Raw genomic sequence first — 22,555 nt, forward strand, 5'->3', positions numbered from 1 at the left:
CAAATTCGCGGGTTCGAATTTCGAATCCCTCATGAAGTACTTTTTTTATAAGTCGGAGAATTCACATTTTTTTTTGATAATATATCTCACACAAAGTATATCACGTGTTACTTCGGAAAAGCTGGTCTAGATCTCTGGAAATTTATAAAATTTAAAGTGCGCGGTAATCGCAATTTTAAGGGTCGATATTTAAAACCTGGAAAAAGGGCGGGAAGAAGCTTGCACTTAAAATAGACATACATAAGAGCTTTCTTATTTTCCTCTGATCAATTTTTTATACAACAGGAAGTTCGTGCAAATTTCCTGAAGGGTCACAAATCGGTCTAAAAATTCTAAAATTATGTCATAATTGCAGCGATCGATGCAAGATCGCGACGAATGCCGGCGCATTAAGGGAGTGCGTATTCTCTGACAGTTTCATGTCAACAAATGTCGCGCCCGCGGAGTCGCGCCCAGCAGTGAGCCAGGCCTGCGCCAGTGCACTCGCGGCTTATTCGCGAGATCGACCAATCCCGCGGCACCGTCACGTCACTCGCGGCCAATCAGCGCCGTCCCCGGTGACGACGCGCGCCAAAAATAGCTCGTATATATCTAGGCCGGTCGCGACCGCGAATTATCCACAGTCGTGCGCCGGCAGCCGACGAAGAAGGACGGTGAGGGGCGTACCTCGACGCTGTGTTGTCGTTCGCACTGAGAAGGTAGGACTTCCTTTTACTGCCACCAGAAACAACAAACCACCAGCTTTTTTACTAAACTGATTGACCCTACGGAAGAACAATATTCATATTTATTTTAAATATAAAAAATTAAGGTGCAGTCGAGTGCAAGCTTCAAAAACTTTAAAAAGTGGAGTTGATCAGTTGGCTTAAGAGATGCACCCTCTTAAAAGGGGGGATATTTAACAATTTTTTATAGAATATATTTTTAATATCTGTGTACACTTCTAGTAATCATTATTTACAAGTATAGTTGAAGAAATTTCCCATAAAAATAGTGTCTTGTAGTTTTTAAGTAAGTATTGGTATTCAAAGTGGAGGAACTTAGTGAGCAAGCATTGAAGATTAAAATTAAGTTTGGAACGAAATTGACCTGAACAGTGCATAAGGGTTAATTGGGATTATTGAAGTGTATCGAGGGGTGTTTCATAAATTCGCGCGGGTGATTAAAGATCGTCAAGTGTTTTTATAATTCATGCCATTTGATTTCGGGGTCCAGAGATCGATTAGTAGTTTCTGTGAGTGGATGAATTTTGGAGCAGGCTTGAGTATCTTTTTTATGACAGAGTTTGATTATGGGGTGGATCTAGAGGAATGTGGGAAATATAGAAATAGGTGTCAAAATTATCGATCACCGCGCAGATCGAGTTCGCAGCTATGTTCAAGGTCGTGCGACTACGAGCGAAGCTTTATTACGAACATGTTGCACTATTACTGCAAGAGTCGAGAGAAGAATATGTTAAACGACGTTTGGCTCGCGACTTGGATACATTATCACTTGTAGAAAGAATGCTACTTCATTTTTTGCCATATTCAATTCTTGCAGTTTTAACGAAACTCTGCAGAACACTAGTATAAATACTTCAGATAATTCGCGCGTCTTTTATCTTATCCGTATCTTCTCTTAATTCTCTCACAAAAATCGCAGTAATTTCAATGAATCTGGATCTATTATAAAGTCGATACTCAGTAGATCAAAAGGTGCATTGAAGATGCTCGATTTCGTTTCGATTTTGCGACACTCAGAAGGTTCTACTCGAGAATTTGTCGATTGGCACCGCATCTGATGACACCTGAGGATGCACTCGCAATAACGCGTGTGATTAGTGTCACGGAGGACATCTGTTGTAGTGGGGAACCTTAAATATAGCGAAACAGAACATTGGCAACATTGTCACGGATCTAGTAAGGACTATATAGCATCCTCACACGGTACCAATGCTCTCGATTGCACAATACTTCTCTTGAACCAAAGACTCGAAACTAAACAGCCTCTCTGACCGCCCCTCTTTCGAGTTAGGATAAAAGATCCACTTACTGGCACTTACAAAATTATTCTCACTCAAAAATGAAGAAAAATTCTCTTTGCAATCTGTAAATAACTGCATGGAATAAATTAACAATTTTTTAATATAAAATGTGTGCCCTGAGACCAAAGAATTTCGCCTTCGTTTCGACATAGGATCAGTTCATTCCGGTCACACATAAAAATTCCCAATAATCGCACCTTTTAATTTGCCCAACACTGCATTTCAAGCATCGAAAGTTCTGTCGTGCTCGACCGTCTCCTTTATAAGTCTACTCAAATGAAAGTGTATAATGTTTATATTGGCATGTAAAGTGGAGTTAAGTAGAATCACAAATAACCGTAATCATAAAACCTCATATTACGCCGGCTGAGCGTGGTGCACGTTTATTATGAACGACTCGGTGTTTACTGGAAATGCATGCTCGCTTGAGAGCATATTTGCTTGGAGAAAAACAAACTTTGTAATCGAGACAGTTTTCCAATGATCCCCTTTTTTGGCTGCCTCTGTATTCTAAATCGAACAGGTACAGCATGTTCGATATTTGAGTCTAGAGTCGCTGGAAATTCAAGTTGAATTCTGTGGTCGTGGTCGTGGTCGAATGAATATGAATGGGCTCGAAAATCCTATCTTCATTTTAATCAGTCAATTTGCATACGTATGCCAGCACAAAGTTGAAGCGCGAATGATACAATAATGCGTAGTTCAAGGCAAATACTTCGTTTCTAGGGGAATTGGGTCGTGTACAAATTGGCGGGAAAGCTTGAAAATCTTTGAGATTTGAATTGGGAAATTCTTCGAAAAGTTGTACGAAACCTCTCGCAGAATTTTCTTTCGCGAAGCCATGAACCTTAAATGTTTACGTTCGTTTGTAAACTTCCTCAGCGGCTGATAACAATTATACAACAATAATCTTATCTCCGCCTTCGCTATGCAAACGAGGCGATCCTCCCAAGGTACAACCCACTGATAATTAAAAGATCGAGCATGGCAGTGTTATCCTCGTAACCTGCGTTTCTCTATATTTTTTGCAAACAATGTTTTTTTGGTATCTCTCACGCGATCTTCACATCAAACTAAATTAAATCGATAAACTAAATTCACTGCTTGCGTGCAATACGAAAAAATAGCTAGACTGCGGATATTTGTGCAAATACATATTTTTGTAAGTGTAGCTAGCGGAACAGAGTTTAAATAGAATTGTTTCACCTTCAAAATTTAGTCATTTCTCTTATCATTTCTCTAATTCTTTTACATGAATCTAGTGACTTATTGAGGATGAAGCTCCATGTGTTCCTAGGTACCAAACTTCGAATTTAATACTAGTATTTCGACTCTGAATTTTCACAAAAATACTGCTAGCCTCTCATGGTTGGCTTCCAAACAAATTCTCGCTTCACTATCGCAATGATTTTCAAGTAATTATCGTCAGAGTAGGTCGACTCGCGGCGGAGATTCCTCGCTCCTCCGCGACCATGACCTTACTGACATTTAATTCTTAGATCGTCGACGGCTTCGAAACTCGCCCATACAGGATCTGCACATGTGCACATTTCCATAACTTCCAAGGTCACCAAACATTGCAACTAGACCAATAGGGTTACCCCACAGTCTAGTAACTTTTTTGTCTCGCTTTCATTGACTCTCCACTCCTCATTTTAAGTTCTAGTGGTATTGTTACGTCTAAAAAATCGAGGATTAAGCTAGTAACTTTATAGGGTTCTGATTCCTGACCCCAGAAATACTAGGAAGATCTAGGGAACATTTTCATTTTACGCTTTTTCGAATAAAATCGATCTCGAATATCGCTGCTAGTGTACTCGGCTTGGCTCAAGTTTCAGGTAAACAGAACTCTGGGTGGATCTTTAATTTAATGACTTTGCAGTGCAAACATAACGAATGGTATGCTGTAAAACTTGAGTTTTACGCGAGCCAGCTCACTCAGGCCAAAAAATGTCTTACTCTTGACTTAACTCGCCTAGTAACATAATTTCAGGAAAAAAATGAGTAGAGATTTTTCAAAAAATAAAACTACTACAATTGGTAGACCATACAATAGTCCCATACCTACGTACTTTTTACTTAGTTCGATTCGAAGGTCACTAGTAACTTCACAGCGTAAGAAAGTTACTAGAGACCTGAATCTTCATTATCTCACCAAACAATAGCAAGCAGTTTTATTCGTAAGCCGAAGTTACGTAATTTTCAGAGCCTTCTGAGGCTCCCGAGTAGTGAAAAAAGGAATCCCTAGATTTCTCTAGAGCTTGCGCGCGTCTCGACAACAAAACATCGCGTCTCAATTAAATTTACCGCGGTCAAGGGGAAACAGACTGCGTATGAAATCTCTGGCGGTTGATTTATCGCTGAGGGGAGCGAACGCGCTGGCTCCTCGAGCCACCTTCTTCCACACAGCTGATTACAAAGTCGCGAGATGATATAACTGGATTTGCAAGTTGTCACGGTGAAAGAGTGAGAGGCGTACGGGGAAAATGGGACCCGGTGGGGGAGGCCATTATTGTTCAAGGGCGTCAATGTACCGATTGAATTTAAAATGCTAATACGAGCTCGTAGAGAAATGGCGATAGAGGATCAGAGAATAGACGCCAGATATCCTTGTTAATGCAAACGAGATCGCTCGATCTGGATCGATGCGTCTGCCAGTTAATTTCGTGGGTGGAATTCTTATTCCCTATACCTACTACTCTCTTTATCTCTTTTTGATTAGAATAATCGGAGTCGAACAACAGGAAAAATTGCTGTTTCTCTGAAGACACTTTCTCTTCTAAAATATCTGTCAGCGTTACGTAGGATGTATGTGTGGTTAAAGCGCACGAATTTTGGTGTTATTTAAAAATCACTAGCAAATCTAAACCAATTGCACTTCACGTTTAAATATCCTGTAATATAATATGAAAAAAATATTTTTCTCTGCACTTTCACTACTTCCTCCGCCCACGCAATAAGAGATCCAAGTGCTCCTGTCACAGCTCGTCAGTCAGTTTCTCGCGAGCATAGATTCCCCTAGGAGATCATCTCGTAACGTTGTAAGCCAGCGCCGCGACGCGTTACGACGCTCATAATTTATCGCGTACAAGTAGCAACAAATCTGCGTCGCCTGGGAGATCAAAGAGACAGCCGAAGTGGCTCGCGAGGATCGCGGGTCGGCGTTGCTCGTCGCGATGCTCGTTTCTTCAAATTGTTCGCGGCGAACGACGACAGAAACGGCGATAGTAAATAAGCCTGGCATACTTGTAATAACGCTAATAATAATTCCAGCCCAGGCCAAAGTACTGCCTACCCTCGCGAAACGAGGATCCATAGATCTTAGAACACGCGATCATCACGCGCCTTTATTTCCGTGGATCTCGTTTCCCGCGATGCTCGCGAGCCTTTCGCGTAATTTGAATTTTCCCGCGCTACTGACAGCTTTATGGCTAATGAATTCACTTGGACTGTATGTCGCTTAAAATCGTGTAATTTATTTTACTTCATTTTTGTCTCGTATTTTATTATATATTTGTTTAAGGAAATCCCTTTGTTACTGTGACAGAAAAATTGTACAAACTTAATAATTATGTTTAATTTAGATACAGCTGCTTTAATTTGTCCCCCTTTGCCCACGATTTCGAGGAAACTCGCCACTCTGTCCCACTTGTTGCTCGCACGGAGTTTTTCCAGTTATTCTCGTCGCCACCTATTTTCACGCGACACCCCTCTTGTTTATCGCTCTTTCGCGGAATATCGATGGTGTACATCGACGCTCCGAAGGTAGGACCTTTGCCAGAACTGCAGTTATGTAACCCCCCTGAGCGCCCTGCCAGCTTGAGGTGCTCTTGAGGGAAACAGTAATAATTAGAAAATTTAGATATTTCCTCTGCTCGATCGAAGCCTCATAATTGTCATTGTCCAGTTTCCCTGGGGACCCAGGTCTTTCGGAGAAGCAGTTAGGGAAAGGAGCAATTAATGGAGATTGATGTCCCTCGAACCCGCATGGTGTTCTCCCTTGTTGTGGGGAATCGTTCCAGCCATACGGGCGCGAATTCGTGTCCTGAGAAAGAACGCAGACGCTCGTAAAACCGATACTGGGATCATTAAAGAAGCAGAGTGCTTCTCGGTAAAATTTACAATTTTCCCTGACGGAGAACAGTTACGTAGCTAGACATGCAGGCTCGACAGGCATTGTAATCGTGAAAGAAACTCTTGCAGCGTTCTGCTTAGAGTCTCAGCCGACAGAGACTTCTATGAACAGAAGATTCCTCTGTTCCCTTGGCGGAAAAATTCTAAAAGTTCTATAGTGTGTCGCCATGAGTTCCCTGTACTGTTTTTCGACTCCCGTGGACTTCAGGGACTGATAGAATTTTTATAGTCACATAGATATTTTTATTTCCAAAATTTCGAATATTTATGAAAACTAATGAAGACTTTTATCACTGTAAAAATGTTCTTGAGATCGCTGGGGGATGAAATTCCAGGCCATAGTTCAATTCTCGCAGCGAGGAAACCTCGACGCGCGAAGATTCAGAGTAGCGATCGTCTCCACGATAAGCCTAATTGCTAGGAAAGCTACTGCCGATGGCGGTGCTGTGAATAGAGAGACTGGAGGCTTATTGGAATAGAGATTAATAACTCTAGCTTCCGAGGAACACCGAGGCCTCTGGCGTTTATGGCAGATTGAGAGATACCAGGGCTCGGTGATATCAAAGACCTCGTTGTGAATGCCATTTTGAGTAATTCTTAGGCTAAGATTGCAAGATTGCAATAATGTGTTTCCTCAAACTCCACAGATTCCATGGAGCCATGCCATCAGAAATTAGTTTCAACATTAGCTCCAAAATTAGCTCCAAAGGCCACGGAAGTCCAAAAAAAGTAGTCCAAAAAATTAGCCCAGAAAATTAGTAGGAAAAATTATTTCAGATAATTAGTCTACAAAATTAGTCCCAAAATCAACACAAGCCTCAAAATTAGTCCCAAAGTCGACACAAGTCCCAAAATTAGTCCCAAACCCAACATAAGTCCCAAAGTCGATGCAGTACCCAAAACTGCCTTCACAAATGCAGTCCTAGTCCACAATAATCCCACAAATTGAAGCTTTGACACCCAGGAAGGCAAATTATCACAAAATTCCTAAAAAAATACACCCATGCACTGTTCCCAAAGACCAATCGAACAGTTCCCTCAAAAAACAACCGCTGGTTTCCTACGCACGCTCTTCCCGCACTATGTTTGGCGGTCGTAACGAAATTTATGCTTCCTGTCCCGTAACGCGACCACACGCTCCTCGCCTGGCCATGTAATTTACATACGGCCCCGGTTCGTGTGCGTTTTGTCTATGCCCGTTGTGTGTCGCGGCTGTGAAAGGGGAAAAGGGAAACCGAGGAACACGAGCCTTTGCGTTCCGCCATTGTGCGTGCACGCACTGCTCGTAAACGCGCTCTTTGGGTCAGGGGAGGGTGTGCACCTCGGGTCATCGATTACTACTAGCAAAAGCACGCTTTATTTGTAAAATGCCCCATTTCTCTTTCCCTATTTTTTGGAACTACTCGAGTTGAGCTCTGTGAAAGTCCTACAGAGTATTATTCTTTTGGTTTTGGGACTTGTGGAGGGCCTTGGAGTAAAATTTCATTTTAGGAGTATTTTTTCTTTTTTTGAAGTTTTAAGTTTTTTGGTTTTTGAGGACAAGGAGAGAAATGTTGAAATGGAAGTGCTTGTGTTCTGAGTACTCTTAGAGTGGGTCGTTAGGGCTGGGACCTCCACGTGACGATTAAGAGTTTGTAAAAGTAAAACACGTCTAGCTATGGGCAACGTGGCCGTCATGCTTCAGGGCACTGCTAAAGTAATTTGCTGTAATTAAAGTGGTATAATTGGGACAGATAGCGCCGTGATGCCCCCTTGTCCCCCTTTGGCCTCTTTGTTTCGGTTTCGTTCACGCTGCGTCTCGCTGTAACACCAATTCCATCCTCCTGAATGGACTCATTTGAATCTCCATTATCTTCTTCTTTTCGGTTTCGCTGTCGAGCTAATTACGCCATTAATGGATCCTCTACAATAGTTCCTTCGACAACATTTTCATTCTAATTTCTAAATTCACAAAAATGGAAGTCCATTCAGAACTCAGAAAACCCTCTCCTCATTTATCTCTCACAAGAGTCTGTCCCCTTTCGAATGACTTTCTTTCTTCTTGGATCTTCAGCCTCTATTTTGTAACTCCCTGGCTAACCCAAAAATCTGTTTCTTTAAATGAGATTCACGCTCGTAGAAAGCGAGTCTGTAAACAGCCAGTTGGACAAAACCTGTGTGCCCCTTTGGGCACCGACTCCTCGAACTCTTTTCACCATCGTGCCTCGACCTTTCACCTTCGTCGCACGCCTCCAGCTAGTCGAAATCTCTCTAGCCCAGCCAACGCACATTGTTCTCCAACAGGTTCGTGCTTTATCGTCGTTTCCCCTCCGCGCAATTCTTTTTACGACGGCCTTGCCTCGCGCCTCCCCTCTTGCTTCCTCCCCCAGCTTTCTCGATTTTCGTCCAGCCAGTCCCCGACTGTTAACGCGCCCCCCTCTGCTGCGTTTATAAAAAAAGAGTCGTAACTTGGCGAAATTGGCGGTTGGAGTTCCGAAAGCTTATCGTGACCTTCTCAGAGATACTGTCATTTCGACGAGTTTTATTTCGGAATTTGTTTTTTTTTTTGGTTCAATTTTATGCGCCATGGTGATAAAGTTGCGAAACTTTATGCATACATTTTTGCTAGGTGTGTTTTTGATTGACGAGGCCTTGGAGAATAGTGTGGAGGAAGAGGCGATCGAGTCTTGTGGATTTTTGGTGCCTTAGATGCTGGGAAGAGCAGTAATTGGTTCAACGAGGCGTAGAGAATTCCAATTGCTGCTTCGTTGAGCCATCGATTAATTAATCGCTGAGAACGGGTCGGAAATCTAGGGACTTTTCAGTGATTTCATTTTTGTAACGATATTATGTTAATTACTAGGTGTGATAAACATTACAATAGATAAAGTATTCGTGATATCAGTCCATTCATTCTGAACCCTGAGCAGAGTCACGGTCTGCAGGGAGATCGATCGAGCTGTCCAGCTTTATCAATTTTCGGTACCCTTATCAGTTCAAAGGCGGTATCACTTCCATTCACACCTATAGGCTTCTCTAAACACGTGATAGGTGATATTTCTCTCGGTTGATCGATTTTGATGTCGCAAAGTATTTTTAATTTCACGAACGAAATTCGAGGCTGAATTAGTTACTAGGATCCACCCTATTTGGGGTCCCTAAATTAATCTGCAACTTTATACAGGGTGATCAGTTTAACTGGAGACCCATGGAGTGTTGGTAACATTCATCAGAGAGTTTCCAGTTAAACTGACCAGCCTGCACAATCTCTGCTTTTTCAAAAGAGTATTTTTTGATTCCTCTTCAGTAATGACCATCACAGGCGTCTCCAAACTATCCTGAATAACCCATATTTCTTTCGAAGCGTTCCTCCGCGTAACCCATACAAGAAACACGTGTCTTCCCCATCAGTGGGACACCCCATCCCACGAGCAGCCACTTCCCGCTCAGGAATTCCTGCGCCGAGCAAACCGAGCCACTGACACAGCGCCAGTCATTATAACAAATGACTCCTTCACGGTCCCGCCAAACAGAGCTCGCCCCTGGCCGCGGGCAACCGACAATGTATCTCACTGTCCTCTGTTGACCCAGCATCCAAACACCTCTTCTCTCTCCTCTCTCAGCTCTCGTCCCTCTCTCCCCTCTCTCCCCTCGATTTCCAACTCGCCGAACTTGGGCCTCGTAAAATAGGATCGGCTGGCAGTTTCGTAGGAGTTTCATGGGATTTCGACCTTATGCGATCCTCGTCAGCGATCGTTGCAGAAATGGCCGCAGGAATTAGGCCGCCCACGCTTATGTCGACGACCGTACCGAAAAAGCACGATAAAAGCTTTCTGGCCAGATGGGCACCGGTTGCGCAAGCCCTGCTCTCTCGGTACCACGTTCACTTCCCCTCTCTCTGCTTCTGCTGTGCTCTTTCCTCGTTTCTCTCTCGCTCTTGGTACCACGACGCCTCGCTTCGCGTCTTTGCTCTCCATGGGTGGCTTAGATTCTCGTTTTTTGTATTTCAGACTAGAGATGCTAGAGACTTTTTTTTACATTTTTTTAAGTTTAAGTTCGATCACTTTTTTGGGGTGCTGAAGGCACTTGGGGAGGGGAATGTTGGAAAACCAATATTTCTTGACCAAGAGTTGGTTACTTTCTATATTTCCATAGAAACATAGATACAGTGTTTCAGGTCCTCCACACCACCTACCCTCTTCAGGAAAATTGAGACCTTTTTCTAGGGATTTTGTGGTGGGGAAATTTGTAACAGTGTAAAGTAGTGTAGAGTGTTTTCTCTCTAGGTGCTGAGCTTATAGGGAGAGTCACATTCTTGAAGCCAACTTGAGGGTCTCAAAATGGGACTGTTTTAAATAATTTATCGATTTGATGAGTGGACTCTTGCAAATATAGTGTTTCCTCGATTTAGACTCAGTAGTAAGTTTATAACGAGTATTTACGAAGCTTTCCCAAGCGTGATCGCTTCGAGTGTTCGACCCTCGAAGGAAGCACGAACCAGCAATCACTGCGAGGCGTGGAAAATCGCGTCTCTTGAGTGGTGGCACGCACTGGGAAAGTTTCTGAATTTTTCGAAGCTCTGAAAAAAATGTGGGGGTCGAGGGGATATTAGTCACAAAAATTTGAAACCCTCACTCATCTTTCAGTGCTTCAAAAGGGGCTATAGAAGAACTCTTTTTCTTTTCATTGCAGTGTACTGTCTTTATTATCAAGAATATTCTAAATACTTGTCTCTTCTTTTGCTCGAACTCGTATTTTTCCATTAAGACTATTCGATTTGAGTTTGATTTACACGTATGAAGTTTCACGAGCTGGAGCCGTGAAAAAAATAAATCACGCCTGAGAATGAGCTGCGTTCGGATTATCGATGATTTATGCCTCTTGCTCGAAACTCTTTTTAAAAATTTCCTGCGTCCACTGCCTCGGGGATATCGAATAACAACAATTTCGAATATTCCACAAATTGTAAATAATCATATCTCAGAAGAATAACAAGATTATTCTAAGAAAAATATACAGGGTATCCGCTAACAATCGATCATCCCAAAAAAATTCCACAGGCCCCTGAGAAAACCATATAAATAGTTTTAATAAGAGCTCGCTCGCCATAAATAAATATCCTGTCGATCGAATTCTAATCCCCATCATCAGCCAGCAAAGTGTCCCTCCCCTCGGTGTAAGATTACATCGAGAGCGTCGACGGTTCTCCAGAAAAGCCAACAACAGTTCCTCTGTCCGCAAGCTCGAGTTGGAGCGTGTGGTTTGTTACTATCTGGCGATAAAGTCGATAAAATTTCCGGCTGTTGCTCGATCTTCCCAGCCAATAGACGATATTCGAAGCCAATTTTTTCTCAAATTTTTGCTTACGATAATTCTTCTCTTCAGAATACCAAAAGATCGCTGCAAAGTGTTTTAAAATTCATGAAATTGTAGGATTAATAATAGTAGTAGTAGAATGATCGAATTCGCTCCCCAAAAATTCTTCTCGCTGAACATTGGCTTCTACTTATTAGAGCCGCTTAATCGGTCTAATGATAAGTCGCTGATAACACTGTTTTGACGTAGCGAGGGACCATAGACGATAAGGATTACGGTGATAATGTTATATTAACGAAGTTGTAAGCAGCTTATCCTCGATTTTTTAGTGAAATTTGCAACAGAAAAGAAGCAGAGATATTGGAGCGCTGTTTTTTCAATTTCTCCAGGAGTCCATTACTCGCTGTAAGCTCGTGGCATTCACTTCTGTATCGTCTTGTTCTGGTTTTTCGATAAGACAAAGCGATGCAGTGATTTGGCTTTGGGATTGAGTATCTCGTGCTTCTCACCTGCAGCGAGATTATAGCGAGTAGCTGGCTTGATGACGATCTTCTGGAGGAAAAAAACTGTGATTTATGGCTGCTCCAAAGACTTTGTTTCGAGAACCTTTCGACGAGTGATCCAGTCGAATACCGAAGCGTTCGCGGCACACATCAAAATCAAACGGTTTCTATTTATACGTTTAACAGCGTGCAGCGGCGACGGCTTCGATCGGACACCTGTTCCCATTCAAACAAACCCGATCCTCCGATTATTATTTCAGTCCATTGCATTCATACCAGCGATTACGTTGTTCCTACCCCCACCCCCTCTGCAGTTGCGTCCCCTCTGCCATTTTTGGGCCCAATTGCAACCCTATTAGAATAATCATCAGTGAAATTTTCAATATTCATTTATTTCTGCAATTTTTCTCACTCTTCTGTTGGCAATTGACTAGCTCCTTTTTATCGGAACTGATTTTTTATGTTTCTCAGTTCTCGCGGGAGTTCGAAAGTTGGAGACATGGATGAAAAATTGTGGGAGCGGCGGTTTGCACAGTAATTGATCGTTTTGTCTCGCGATTTTGTTCGGGCGGCTATTTTCGTAGCTCAATTTCAAAATCTAAACGTTCCTTCCTCCTTCCGCTTCGTGGCCTCAATTCGCTAGATTCCTCGTCGCTATCCTCTCTATCATCTTTCCGTTTAATCAACGGGGATAAATACACGCGAGACAACGACAGGAGAAAAGGACGGAACAAGAATTTATTTGCTCGCTGTCCGCGAGACGTGTTTACAAAACGCGCGCTCGTTCGTCTTTTTTAATTTTCGAGTCTCCTCCGTGGTATTTCAATGTTCAATTCACGTGAAAGAATTTGTTTTCTGATAAATAGTAAACCTTGTTATATTATAAAAAGATAAGAAGAAAAGAATGTATATTTTTACAGTAATATTTAGTCGAAAAGAGAGCTGATAATTCGTGTCTTATCGTCGTAAATAGTGATAGGAGGATTAGAAACCCTTTGAAAGTTAACGCGCCTGGAATTATGATAAATAGGAATTCTAACTTCATTAATGAATGTCATTTATTGCGTCTGGTATTATCGAGTCGATTTATCTTCAGTGAGCAATAAATCTGTCGAGTTAGAATCGCAGTGGGTGGCCGAGCGTTACTTTCGAAAATTTGAATGAGAATAATCGATACGCAATCTATGGGGCCTTACGTGAAGGTCGATCATTCTATTCTGAAGAGTTACGGAAACGAGTAGAACCAATAAATAAGGACGTAGGCTGGAGATTCTTGGTCAAAAGTTCAAGACGTTTCGCTTGGAGGCGTGAGATCTTTACAGTTAGCTTCAAGGACCTTCTTAAGGCCCAAAATCTCAGCAGGTTCACTAAGGAATTCGAGATTCTTATTTATAGGCCCAAAAATTCAAGATCATTGGCTCTTTGAGACTAGAATCCTAAACTCTTTGCTTCAGACTGCAAAACTCTTATATATAAATCCCAAAACAACTTCTCTTTAGGTCCCAAAAACAAGATACCAAAGCTTTTTAAAAACTTAAATCTCAAAATTCACTTCAAGCTCTCAGAATCTCCAAATCTCTGCCCCCAGACATGCTTATCTCCAAAGCAGAGACCCTCCTCCTCTGAAAGTCCCCAAACCTCATTCCCCAGTCGCAGAATCCTCTTGGTCAGGCCCAAAATCCTCTCGTGGACCCTCCATATCTCACGCGAGGCCTCAGCCGTGGCTGCAGCCGCATCCTCCGCGGCATATAGGTCAGTGGGTACGCCTGGGGCCCAGGGGCCCTTGTCGCAGCGGGCCCGCGGAGAGATCCGGTCCCAAGGAAGTCGATTTTTTTGTCGGTGGAAAGTGTAACCGGCCCACGGGACCGCGCGAGGAGATTCGCAGTGGAGGAGGCGGCGGAGGAGGAACCATAGAAGGCTACGAAGGAGGAGAGTTGCAAGGGCATTAGGCTCCGAATACGGAACGATCAAATTCTTACGAAACGCGACTCTCGCGCGCTGGACGCATGCGCGCGCTTGGGCCCCCCTGACTCTCGCGCGTCGAGCTGACAGGCCCACAAAAAGAGGAGCAGTGCGACGCGCACAGTGTTCCGAAATGTTTGCCCGTCTGCATTGAAAATTATTCCATTTTTGGAGTCATTGAATTCGTACATTCTCAAGCATTTTTATTGGAAATAAATTGGTGCCTTCATAACTCATTTAAGCAAGCAACATAATAAATTATTGATAACGTAAATATTATAATAATATTGCAAAATTAAAACAGTCATAAATCCTTTTTTCCTATTTTAAGAAATTCAGTGTCTTTCTCAAACATTTCAAATTATTATAAAAATAACTAGGGAACGTTTTAGTGATTAATAAAATTAATTTTCTAGCATTTTTTGCGGCCAGGTTTTGTGTAGGGGAGGGGGGTCTCTGGAAGGAGGAGGTTGGGCAACTTGAACCAAGGCGCAGCCGAAGAATTCCTCGGCCGAAAACAAGCCGCGGTTCTGTTCTAGCCTGCTGGAGGTCGCGTTGTTTCTTTTTTAGAGGATGCCAGACTCCCGTCAAAATGAATTTTTGACAAGTATTGACAAGCTTTTAGCGCCCCCTCCGCCTACACTTTTTTCGCGAGCGTACCTCGATATTTTGGCGATCTTTGTTCCCTCGAGGGTTACGTAAGGCCCCTGCTTCGATGTTCACTGCAAAGGTCAGCGGAAAGTGGCGGATGCCTGGGGACTTTCAGAGGAGGGAGTACTTTTGGGTCCTGGTTGGGCCTAGCATTCACACGTCCATGAAACGAGGATTCATTCATTCTTGCATTCTAGAACATAAGTACAATTTAGTCAAAAATTGTTCAAATTTTCCCTGACCCATATATGGGTCATGTATGGAATTGCGATATTAGGACAATATTTTTTCTATTTAAATAAATACCAGCTATTAGAGATACAAATTAGTTCGAAAAGAACAATTTTAACATTGCAAAAACTGTTTCCATGGCTTGATTATAGAAGGGCGGGAAAAAATTTGAATTTAAAATAGAAACACATCACAAAATCTATTTGCATACCAAATACATAATAGGGCCATTTTGTTTGCTGGCAAATAATCTGTTCATCTGCTGATCTGACTGTTGATCAGTGACTGGACTGTTTTGGTCGTTGAACCACGCGCGTGTCACGCGTAACGCGCTGCAATCCTTGATAATCGGCGAAGGTCGGTTACACTTCACGGCATCGATAAGGATCTTCGACTTCCGGCTTCGTTATCAGCGTCGATTTCAGCCTGGATTCCTCTTTATTCTGAAACTGATTCGAGCTTGATCGCTGGCGCATCAAGGCCGTATCAATATGCCTCTCGTTCCGCGGAAAGAGAGGAATGCACATTAAACAGAATGAAATGCTTGTTGGTGAGGGAGAAGCATTTCTCGTTTACCTTCTCGTGGTGGTGTGGCTGAGATCAATCGATAGTAATTACTAAAGTAAATCCTCGAGTGTTGAAAGAATTACCATAAAAAAACTATCGTCAGAGGTAATATAACGAAGGGAAGAAGACAAGTGCAAAGTTAGGAAACGATTTCCGTCGGGAACAAAAGAAAAATAAATCGTTCTCACACTGAATCATCAAACAGACCTATTATTCTTGCCGCGCAGAGTTACTTAATGGAGAAAAAAAGAGGCTACAGTCTTTTTCTTCCATTTTTTGACTTGTTATTTCTCGTTTCCTGGTTTATCTTCACTCGAATATCTAAAGTGGATGTTGCACCGCTGTTGGTTGAGTTCACGCTGATAAAGTGAACGAAACGCCAGTCTGTGGCCACATTTGGGGCTTTTTGAACGATGGCTCGTTGATAGGGCGACATCCTTGATTGCGGTTTCCATGGTGGACGAGGTTAGAAGCGAGAAGTTTAGGAGAAATGATCCTGAAGAGTTTTGTCTCTAAAAAAATATTTGCCTCTTTAAAAAATAGTAAATTGTCTTTTACTCTAGAATAAAGCCCAGAAATTCTCCGTGGGGGGCCCAAGGTCCCTCGATTATATAATTAAAAATCTTTACTCTCAAACCCAAGCTTTACAGCCTCTCAAATTTCTAATCTTCAGCTTTCAAAAATTCAGTCCCTGAGTCCCAAAATTCCAGCTACTATTACAAACCCCTTCACCTAGAAACCTCCATCCCCAAACCAGAAACCTTCAACTCTGCCCAAAATCCCTACACCCCCCTCTCAGGAGTCTTCCTAAGGGCCCAGAAGTCCCACAGTTTCTGACTCCTCTATTTCTGTTCCAGGTTAAATGGTTATATAACCGACCATGTACAACCTGAACGTGAACGTGAATCCTAGTCCAGCGGCTGCCGCGGGTCTTCTCGGCGTCGCGGCGGCCGAGGTCACGCCAAGGACACCGGAAATCGTCAACTCCCTAATCGCCATGACCAATCCCTTCGAGGGGTACACGACAGAGAGGAGCAGGGATCGTACGGACTCGACTAGCAGCGGTGAGCCGAGCCCACCGAGCGTTCAGCACACCTGTAGTCAGCTCATTAAAGAAGGTACCCATCCGATGGTGTGCTGGCCTTGATATATCCTACCGGGATCGCGTCCCCTGCGACTTTCTTTTGTTTCCTGTTTCGCGGGGCCCCAGGCTGGGCCCAACCTTGCCAGGCCCCCCGAAATGTCTAATTCCGCCTCCTTCTGAGATCCATGCCAGTGGAACAGAGTCCAATAGAACAGAGGCGGTCTTAAGGCCCATCTGAATGGAATCTTTAATAAATGGGCCTTACATCGGGCCCATTTTTACTGTCACTCAAATAGAAAAAATGGGTTCTACAGTCTTTAGTCTGCAATTTGGCAAGGTTTATTGAGTGACAGTAATTCGTATCATTAATTGGGCCTCACCCTGTCCCAAGCTAACACCACGAATCCTTTTTCGAAAAGAGCTCTTCGTTCTAGAGATGGATTTTGCTTGCCACCGTATTTCTCGACTCGGCCAAGCATAGTCGGTCCAGTTACTTTGACGGGCAAAACAGTATGTCCAGATTTTGTTATTGCTCGGCTCGTCCGTTCGTAATTGACGCTTTCACGGGCCAAAATTGCAGGGTTGAAGTTGACGTTGCAAACGAAGAGGCGGGCTAACGGCAGCGGGGACGAAACGAAGAAGAGGACGAAGAAGGAGGACGGCAGCGCGGATGACGAAGAGGACGACGAGTCGAGCAGCAACAGCAACCGCGGTGGAGTAAGAAATCCTCACATACTGTTCTACTTCTCGGTTATTTAACCGCTAAAACGTGGCGTCGGGCGATTCCGCTGTAAGTCGACGGTCTCACCGCTCCCTGGGTGTCCTCGGGGTCACCCTCACCCCTAAATCCGCGAGGGAACCTTGTATCGGCTACAGGTGTCCTGATAGTTGACCAGAAGCCTAGGAATAACGAGTTGCCTCGATACTAGTCCAGGCCCCACTTTTCGTTACTAGCACACTTCTATTCCTTCTGATTTGTCCCACAATATCGGTCACTTTACCCCTAGAAATAGAGAAGCCCCAATCCAGGCTGACAATCTTAACCCTGCTGTTCTTCTTGTAGGTCCATCACAGAACACATTGCTCAAAGTGGCACGGAGGATATAAGGTCAAAAGATCCTCCTTTCAGTATCTAGAACTCAAGAAGAACAGCAGGCTTAGCTAACTAGAGTAGGACAGTAGTGTCAAAGTCAAGATCCAGGGACTCAAATTCATAAGTCGAAGCTAATAAACCTCCATATCATCCACTTGCTGTAGCAGTATCGTTGCAGCAGGTGGACGATCTGGGTTAAAATCTGGCGATCTTCTAACGACTCTGTAATCTTCCAGCTGACGCCAGAGGACGAGGAGAGGCGTCGAAGGCGGCGCGAGAGGAACAAAATCGCAGCCACGAAGTGTCGTCTGAAGAAACGGGAGAAGACAGTGATCCTGGTGCAAGAGTCCGAGATCCTCGAGACGCAGAACCATGACCTGAAGTCGCAGATCCAGGAGCTGGAGACGCAGAGGCGCAGGCTGGTGGACATGCTGAGCCTCCATGGGCCCACCTGCTTAAAGCAGGGCGGCGCGGACAACTCTTATCAGCAGTACGCTGAGCCCCTCCACCTGCCCAGCTATCAGGACAACTTTGTACAACCCCCGCCAGCGTTGAACCAGCCCCAGAACTGTGTCACGGAGTACCCAGTGAAGGTGGAGGACTACGAGGGCGACTTCTACAGGCAGGAGAGCCCCTTCGTGCCGACCTCGGATGCTGGCTGTACTGTTTAGCTTTAGTGATTAAGAGTAAGCCCTGCCGCGCCATTTCTAGGGAGGATTCTTGAGGAACTTCTGGGTTAGCGGGTGTTGGAGCTCTGAGGTGGGTCCTGTGGGGCCTGACGAGGGGTCTTTGACCACTTCCTGGTGGTAGCTTGGGTATATGTTGTTAAGATCGTAGTCGAGGGTTCGTATAGGTGGAATATTGGTCACTGGAGACTCCCAAAATTTGGGGGATTCAGGTACCAGGATTTTGAGATCTATTTCAAGGAGTATATTCCAAGGGTAGTTCTTTTTATCATTGAGGATTCTTTAATTGGCTGGTTAATTTAAATTTGAGGCTGTAGTGGCTAATATTTGCCAAAGGTCGTATCCATTCCAAGAAGACACTTCAGGGCAGAGTTTATCTTCACACTCGGTATGCCATGAGTTCCTGGACCTCTCTTGTTAATTGCAAGTCTATAGTTCGTAAGTTTGATTATGGTACCAGCGCGCTTCCCTCTACCCCTTTCTCGTCACCCTCCTTATCTATTCTGTCTCTCTTTTTTAACACGACCCTTTATACTCGAAACGTTCGACGTGGAACGCTTGAAGACATTCCTTGAAAGTTAACCCATTCTTGAAAGTAAGTAACCAATTCCTTGAACATAAGTACTGTGACATTCTAAGGTATAATTAATATAATCGAAAAAGTGTAAGATAAAAGCGGATGACCTTTGCGGCGGTCGAGCGTGGTGGTAATTTATCGTAAGTTCGTGAATGTTTTTCGGAGAGTATTTCTTTTCCACTCTGACTTCCGGTGAACGTTGAAATCGTCAGAGAAAATTCGATCGATGAAAATTTAACAGCGCCGCGGGGGTGTTTCGTTTATTTTAAGAGCGAGAATCGAGAGAGCCTCTGAAAAATCGTATCGCGTTTAAATATCATTATTTTTTACATTTCTGACTGTTTCTCGATTCGCCAGTGAGAAAGAGCAACTCGTCTAACTCAGCATGTAAGTCTTCTGATATTGATTGCGACTATCACTGGGGCGCGATTACGAGACGCGTTCGAAGGATACTTATAATTATACGAGTAATCGAATGATATTTAATATTGTGTACATGTGCATATTTTATATACAGATTACATATATATGTATATTTACACTCGCAGAGACACGCACATATAGAGTTGTATATGTTTAACATATATACACGCGCGCGTCGTTAACATTTAATGAAGATTTGAGAGGACACACCACCTTGGAGTTAAAAATGGGCAAATTAGAAGATTTTGATTAGGATAAAAATTAGTGTTTCCGAATTGGAAGCTGATTAAGAGACCCACTGGGTCTTTAAGTCAAAAAATATTGTCTTTCAAAAATATAACATCAGCTATTTCAATTTCAGAGAAATTCATTCATCAAAACATTCTGCAGACAGGAAGTTCAACAAAGTAGCAAAGAAAAAGGTTCCTCGAAGGTGGTGAGCCCCCTCAATTTACATGACAATTAAATGTTTCATTAATGCGACAAGGAGAGCCGAACGACATACCTCAGTTTCGTGGGTAGTTACCCTCCCTCAGTGCGTTTGCAGTGAGGATTGATATGCCTATTGCCTGATTTTGCCTGTACATAACTCTGGTCAAGTAATCATTGAAATTGTCACTGCTCGACAGTGACACAAGGGAATGCCAAAGAACTATCGGAGACATTGGTCAGAGCAAAGAGTGAGGGATTGTATAAGCTGCACTGAAATAGGTGGTCCTACTTTGGCAACATATTCTACTGGATAAAAAGTAGAATTTGCTGGCAAAACAGGGCCACATAGTCCAGTGTCACCCTGTAAATTTTGTGGCGCACGAATATGAGTCGAGGGTGGTCAGCAAACGTACTTTGGGCTACGCTTAAGCGTTCTTGCAATTTGTGAAAGCTAGTTTAATAGTGAAACGCTTCCAGTCCACGGACTAAAATGCTTTTCATTCTCGGAATGTTACCGCCATTTGATCTGAGGAGATTTTTCTTGCACTTCGCCAGGCAGAAGTGGGACAAAGTCTTCCTCTTATTCTTCGCAGTATGTGATTCACAAGACTAACCCACTCATCCCTGGGGCCATTGAAATTTGATAAATTCGATATGTACCTGCGGGGGATGCTAGGCTTCAGAATTAGAAGATGCTGCTTTCGTGAAATGTGGTGCTCTGATTTATTTTCTATGAAAGTAAATTTCTGAACATTTTCGAAAGTGGATGTCTGGGGCATAAGGTATGAGTCGGTTAATCATTTATGATTGCTTAGTATGTAAATGTGCAGGACAAAAGTCGACACGTATCAGTCACACACGTGTGGTGCTATATATATTATATATATATATATATATATATACATATTCGCTTTTTATATAAATTTTATTAAGTTGCCTGAAGAGAGTATTTAATAGTTTAATATACATGTTAAGCATGTATTGTCAATGTCTATTTACTAATGCAGAATTTACAAAGTAATATCAAACACTGAAACAGAGTTTATATAGAAATATTTTTGCATTGTTGACGCTTTAAAGGAAAATCAGAGAACAATCAAATCTATATTAATGTTATTAATGTACTGAAAGGATTTAAGTATTGGATCTGTGAGAAACTCATTGTAAGCAGTAATTAATTTTGATTCTTTTTTTATGTGCAATGTGCGGACTGTACGAAAGTATTGCATTTTTTTTAATTAAAAAATATTCCAATCATATTCTGATCATACGTTTCTCAGAAGTCGCGGATAAATTCGAAAGCATAGAATATATTTTATTAATTATGTTTGATATCCAATACGTACTGCCATTATAAACACCCTGGGTACTGTTACTCGTCGTATCCAGCTTTATAAGTTCATCGTTTTATTAGTAACGTTTATTGGAAAGTCTTTCTAGTGGATAAGTGAAGAGTAACTTTAAAATAACAAAGTAGCAAGCAGTATATAAAATTCTATTCGCTGTAACAAAATCGTACTATCGTCTTTAATTACTGAGTACCTGGCCATGGATTTCCATGCGACAGCTATTTTTCCCTAGGAGAAATACGACCGATTTTTAACTAGAAAAATGGCTGACAAAATTTTATCTTTGTAACCCTAAGGGAAAATTTTATTCTTTAAATAAAAGTGCCTTCAATACTAATATTCAACTTGTTATTCTTTCCAGATTTTTATATCTTACGTTAGGTTTCAGAATGTTTAAAATCAAATACATGGAGGGAATGTTTAATATACACTTATTTTATTATAAAATTCATTGTTATAATATAATACACACACTCACATACTTCAATCACATTCAATTCAAAACAGAATACATAATTATTTTCCATAAATAAAGATATGCAGGAGGAAACAAGGAGGAGCCTTAGTAAACCTTAATTGTACCTATTAAGAGTGAGCTTATGAACCCCTGGAAAATAAAAAATATTATGTGAGTACAGCTACTTAAACGAAAAGCTTCAGAACACCTACGATCACGTGTACTTACACAATGATGTTATTGATTGGAATATGAATTAATTTAACAAAGAATCCTATGAAGCCCATTATACAGAAGCCGATTGCTGTGGCAATGGCGATCTTCTGAAACTCTATAGGTATATATTAATACAATGAGCTATAGTTTACATATATTAATGAATTTCACTGGATGCTTACCTTTCCTATCAGGCTTAGTGCACCGTTTAACCAGACGAATACTGTCCTTTGCGAACTGACGTCCAGGCTCAGTCAATTTCTTTACTTGATCCATTCTGCTTGCAGATATATGCTTTCCTACAAAATATATGTTTTTGTGCAGGCACAAGCCAAACTACTATAATTAGTACTACACTATAATTAGAATTAGTATGAATAGTGTTAATGTAAAGCTTGTACTTTCCAGAACAATTACTATATCGACGATTTTCTATCTTGTCAGAAGCGAGAACACACAAACTGAGTAATATTTCGAAGAAACAGAAAAGACAGTAACGAGATTATAGCGAATAAATGTTATACAGATGAAAAAATACGCCACACATATGCTTTTAATATAACATAGAACAAACGTATGATCAGCTCATTAGACTCACGAGAGAAGTACAGGATATTTAGTATCGAGTTAATTTAATGAGTGAGAAGTACTTCGTAGGTTATGTCGGAACGTGAGTCGATTTATTCTTAATAAAACATTCAATTTTGTTAAGAAAAACATGTAAGTAATACGAGAGAAGGTACTCACAACGTATACGTCTGCCCAGCGTTTCACGAACTGTTGTTTGACGTACCTAAGTTACACTCGTCCAGGCTTGAGGCGCTACGTGGACACTGTGCTGTAGCAACGTCACTTCCTGAATACTGACG

At 42.3% G+C, this 22,555-nt stretch overlaps 3 protein-coding genes across 5 annotated transcripts; 1 reads left to right on the plus strand and 2 right to left on the minus strand.

The window, feature by feature from the left end:
* The first annotated feature begins 631 nt into the window (after positions 1-631).
* On the plus strand, positions 632-21,352 carry Atf3 (Activating transcription factor 3). 3 transcript variants are annotated; one of them, XM_076382093.1, is made up of 5 exons: positions 632-698; positions 16,227-16,487; positions 17,034-17,170; positions 17,517-17,561; positions 17,783-21,352. In XM_076382093.1, exons 2-5 carry the CDS (start codon positions 16,250-16,252, stop codon positions 18,215-18,217), a joined length of 855 nt encoding a protein of 284 aa, XP_076238208.1. In that variant the 5' UTR covers positions 632-698; positions 16,227-16,249; the 3' UTR covers positions 18,218-21,352. The 3 variants fall into 3 exon arrangements, with proteins under 3 accessions (XP_076238208.1, XP_076238210.1, XP_076238209.1); XM_076382095.1 differs by having other exon boundaries at positions 16,227-16,433; XM_076382094.1 differs by lacking the exon at positions 17,517-17,561.
* Positions 5,831-15,278, minus strand: LOC143181442 (uncharacterized). The gene is made up of 4 exons (XM_076381825.1): positions 15,253-15,278; positions 15,014-15,203; positions 14,581-14,764; positions 5,831-6,071 (listed from the first exon to the last, which is right to left on the minus strand). Exons 1-3 carry the CDS (start codon positions 15,276-15,278, stop codon positions 14,615-14,617), a joined length of 366 nt encoding a protein of 121 aa, XP_076237940.1. The 3' UTR covers positions 5,831-6,071; positions 14,581-14,614.
* A 75-nt stretch (positions 21,353-21,427) lies between the features above and the next one.
* LOC143181593 (protein transport protein Sec61 subunit gamma) lies at positions 21,428-22,535 on the minus strand. The gene is made up of 4 exons (XM_076382096.1): positions 22,434-22,535; positions 21,869-21,985; positions 21,699-21,801; positions 21,428-21,620 (listed from the first exon to the last, which is right to left on the minus strand). The coding sequence occupies exons 2-4, from the start codon at positions 21,960-21,962 to the stop codon at positions 21,611-21,613; spliced, it is 207 nt and encodes a 68-aa protein (XP_076238211.1). The 5' UTR covers positions 21,963-21,985; positions 22,434-22,535; the 3' UTR covers positions 21,428-21,610.
* Between the last annotated feature and the right edge of the window lie 20 nt (positions 22,536-22,555).

The sequence above is a fragment of the Calliopsis andreniformis genome, chromosome 7, assembly GCF_051401765.1.
Source record: "Calliopsis andreniformis isolate RMS-2024a chromosome 7, iyCalAndr_principal, whole genome shotgun sequence".
Classification (NCBI taxonomy): Eukaryota; Metazoa; Arthropoda; class Insecta; order Hymenoptera; family Andrenidae; genus Calliopsis; species Calliopsis andreniformis.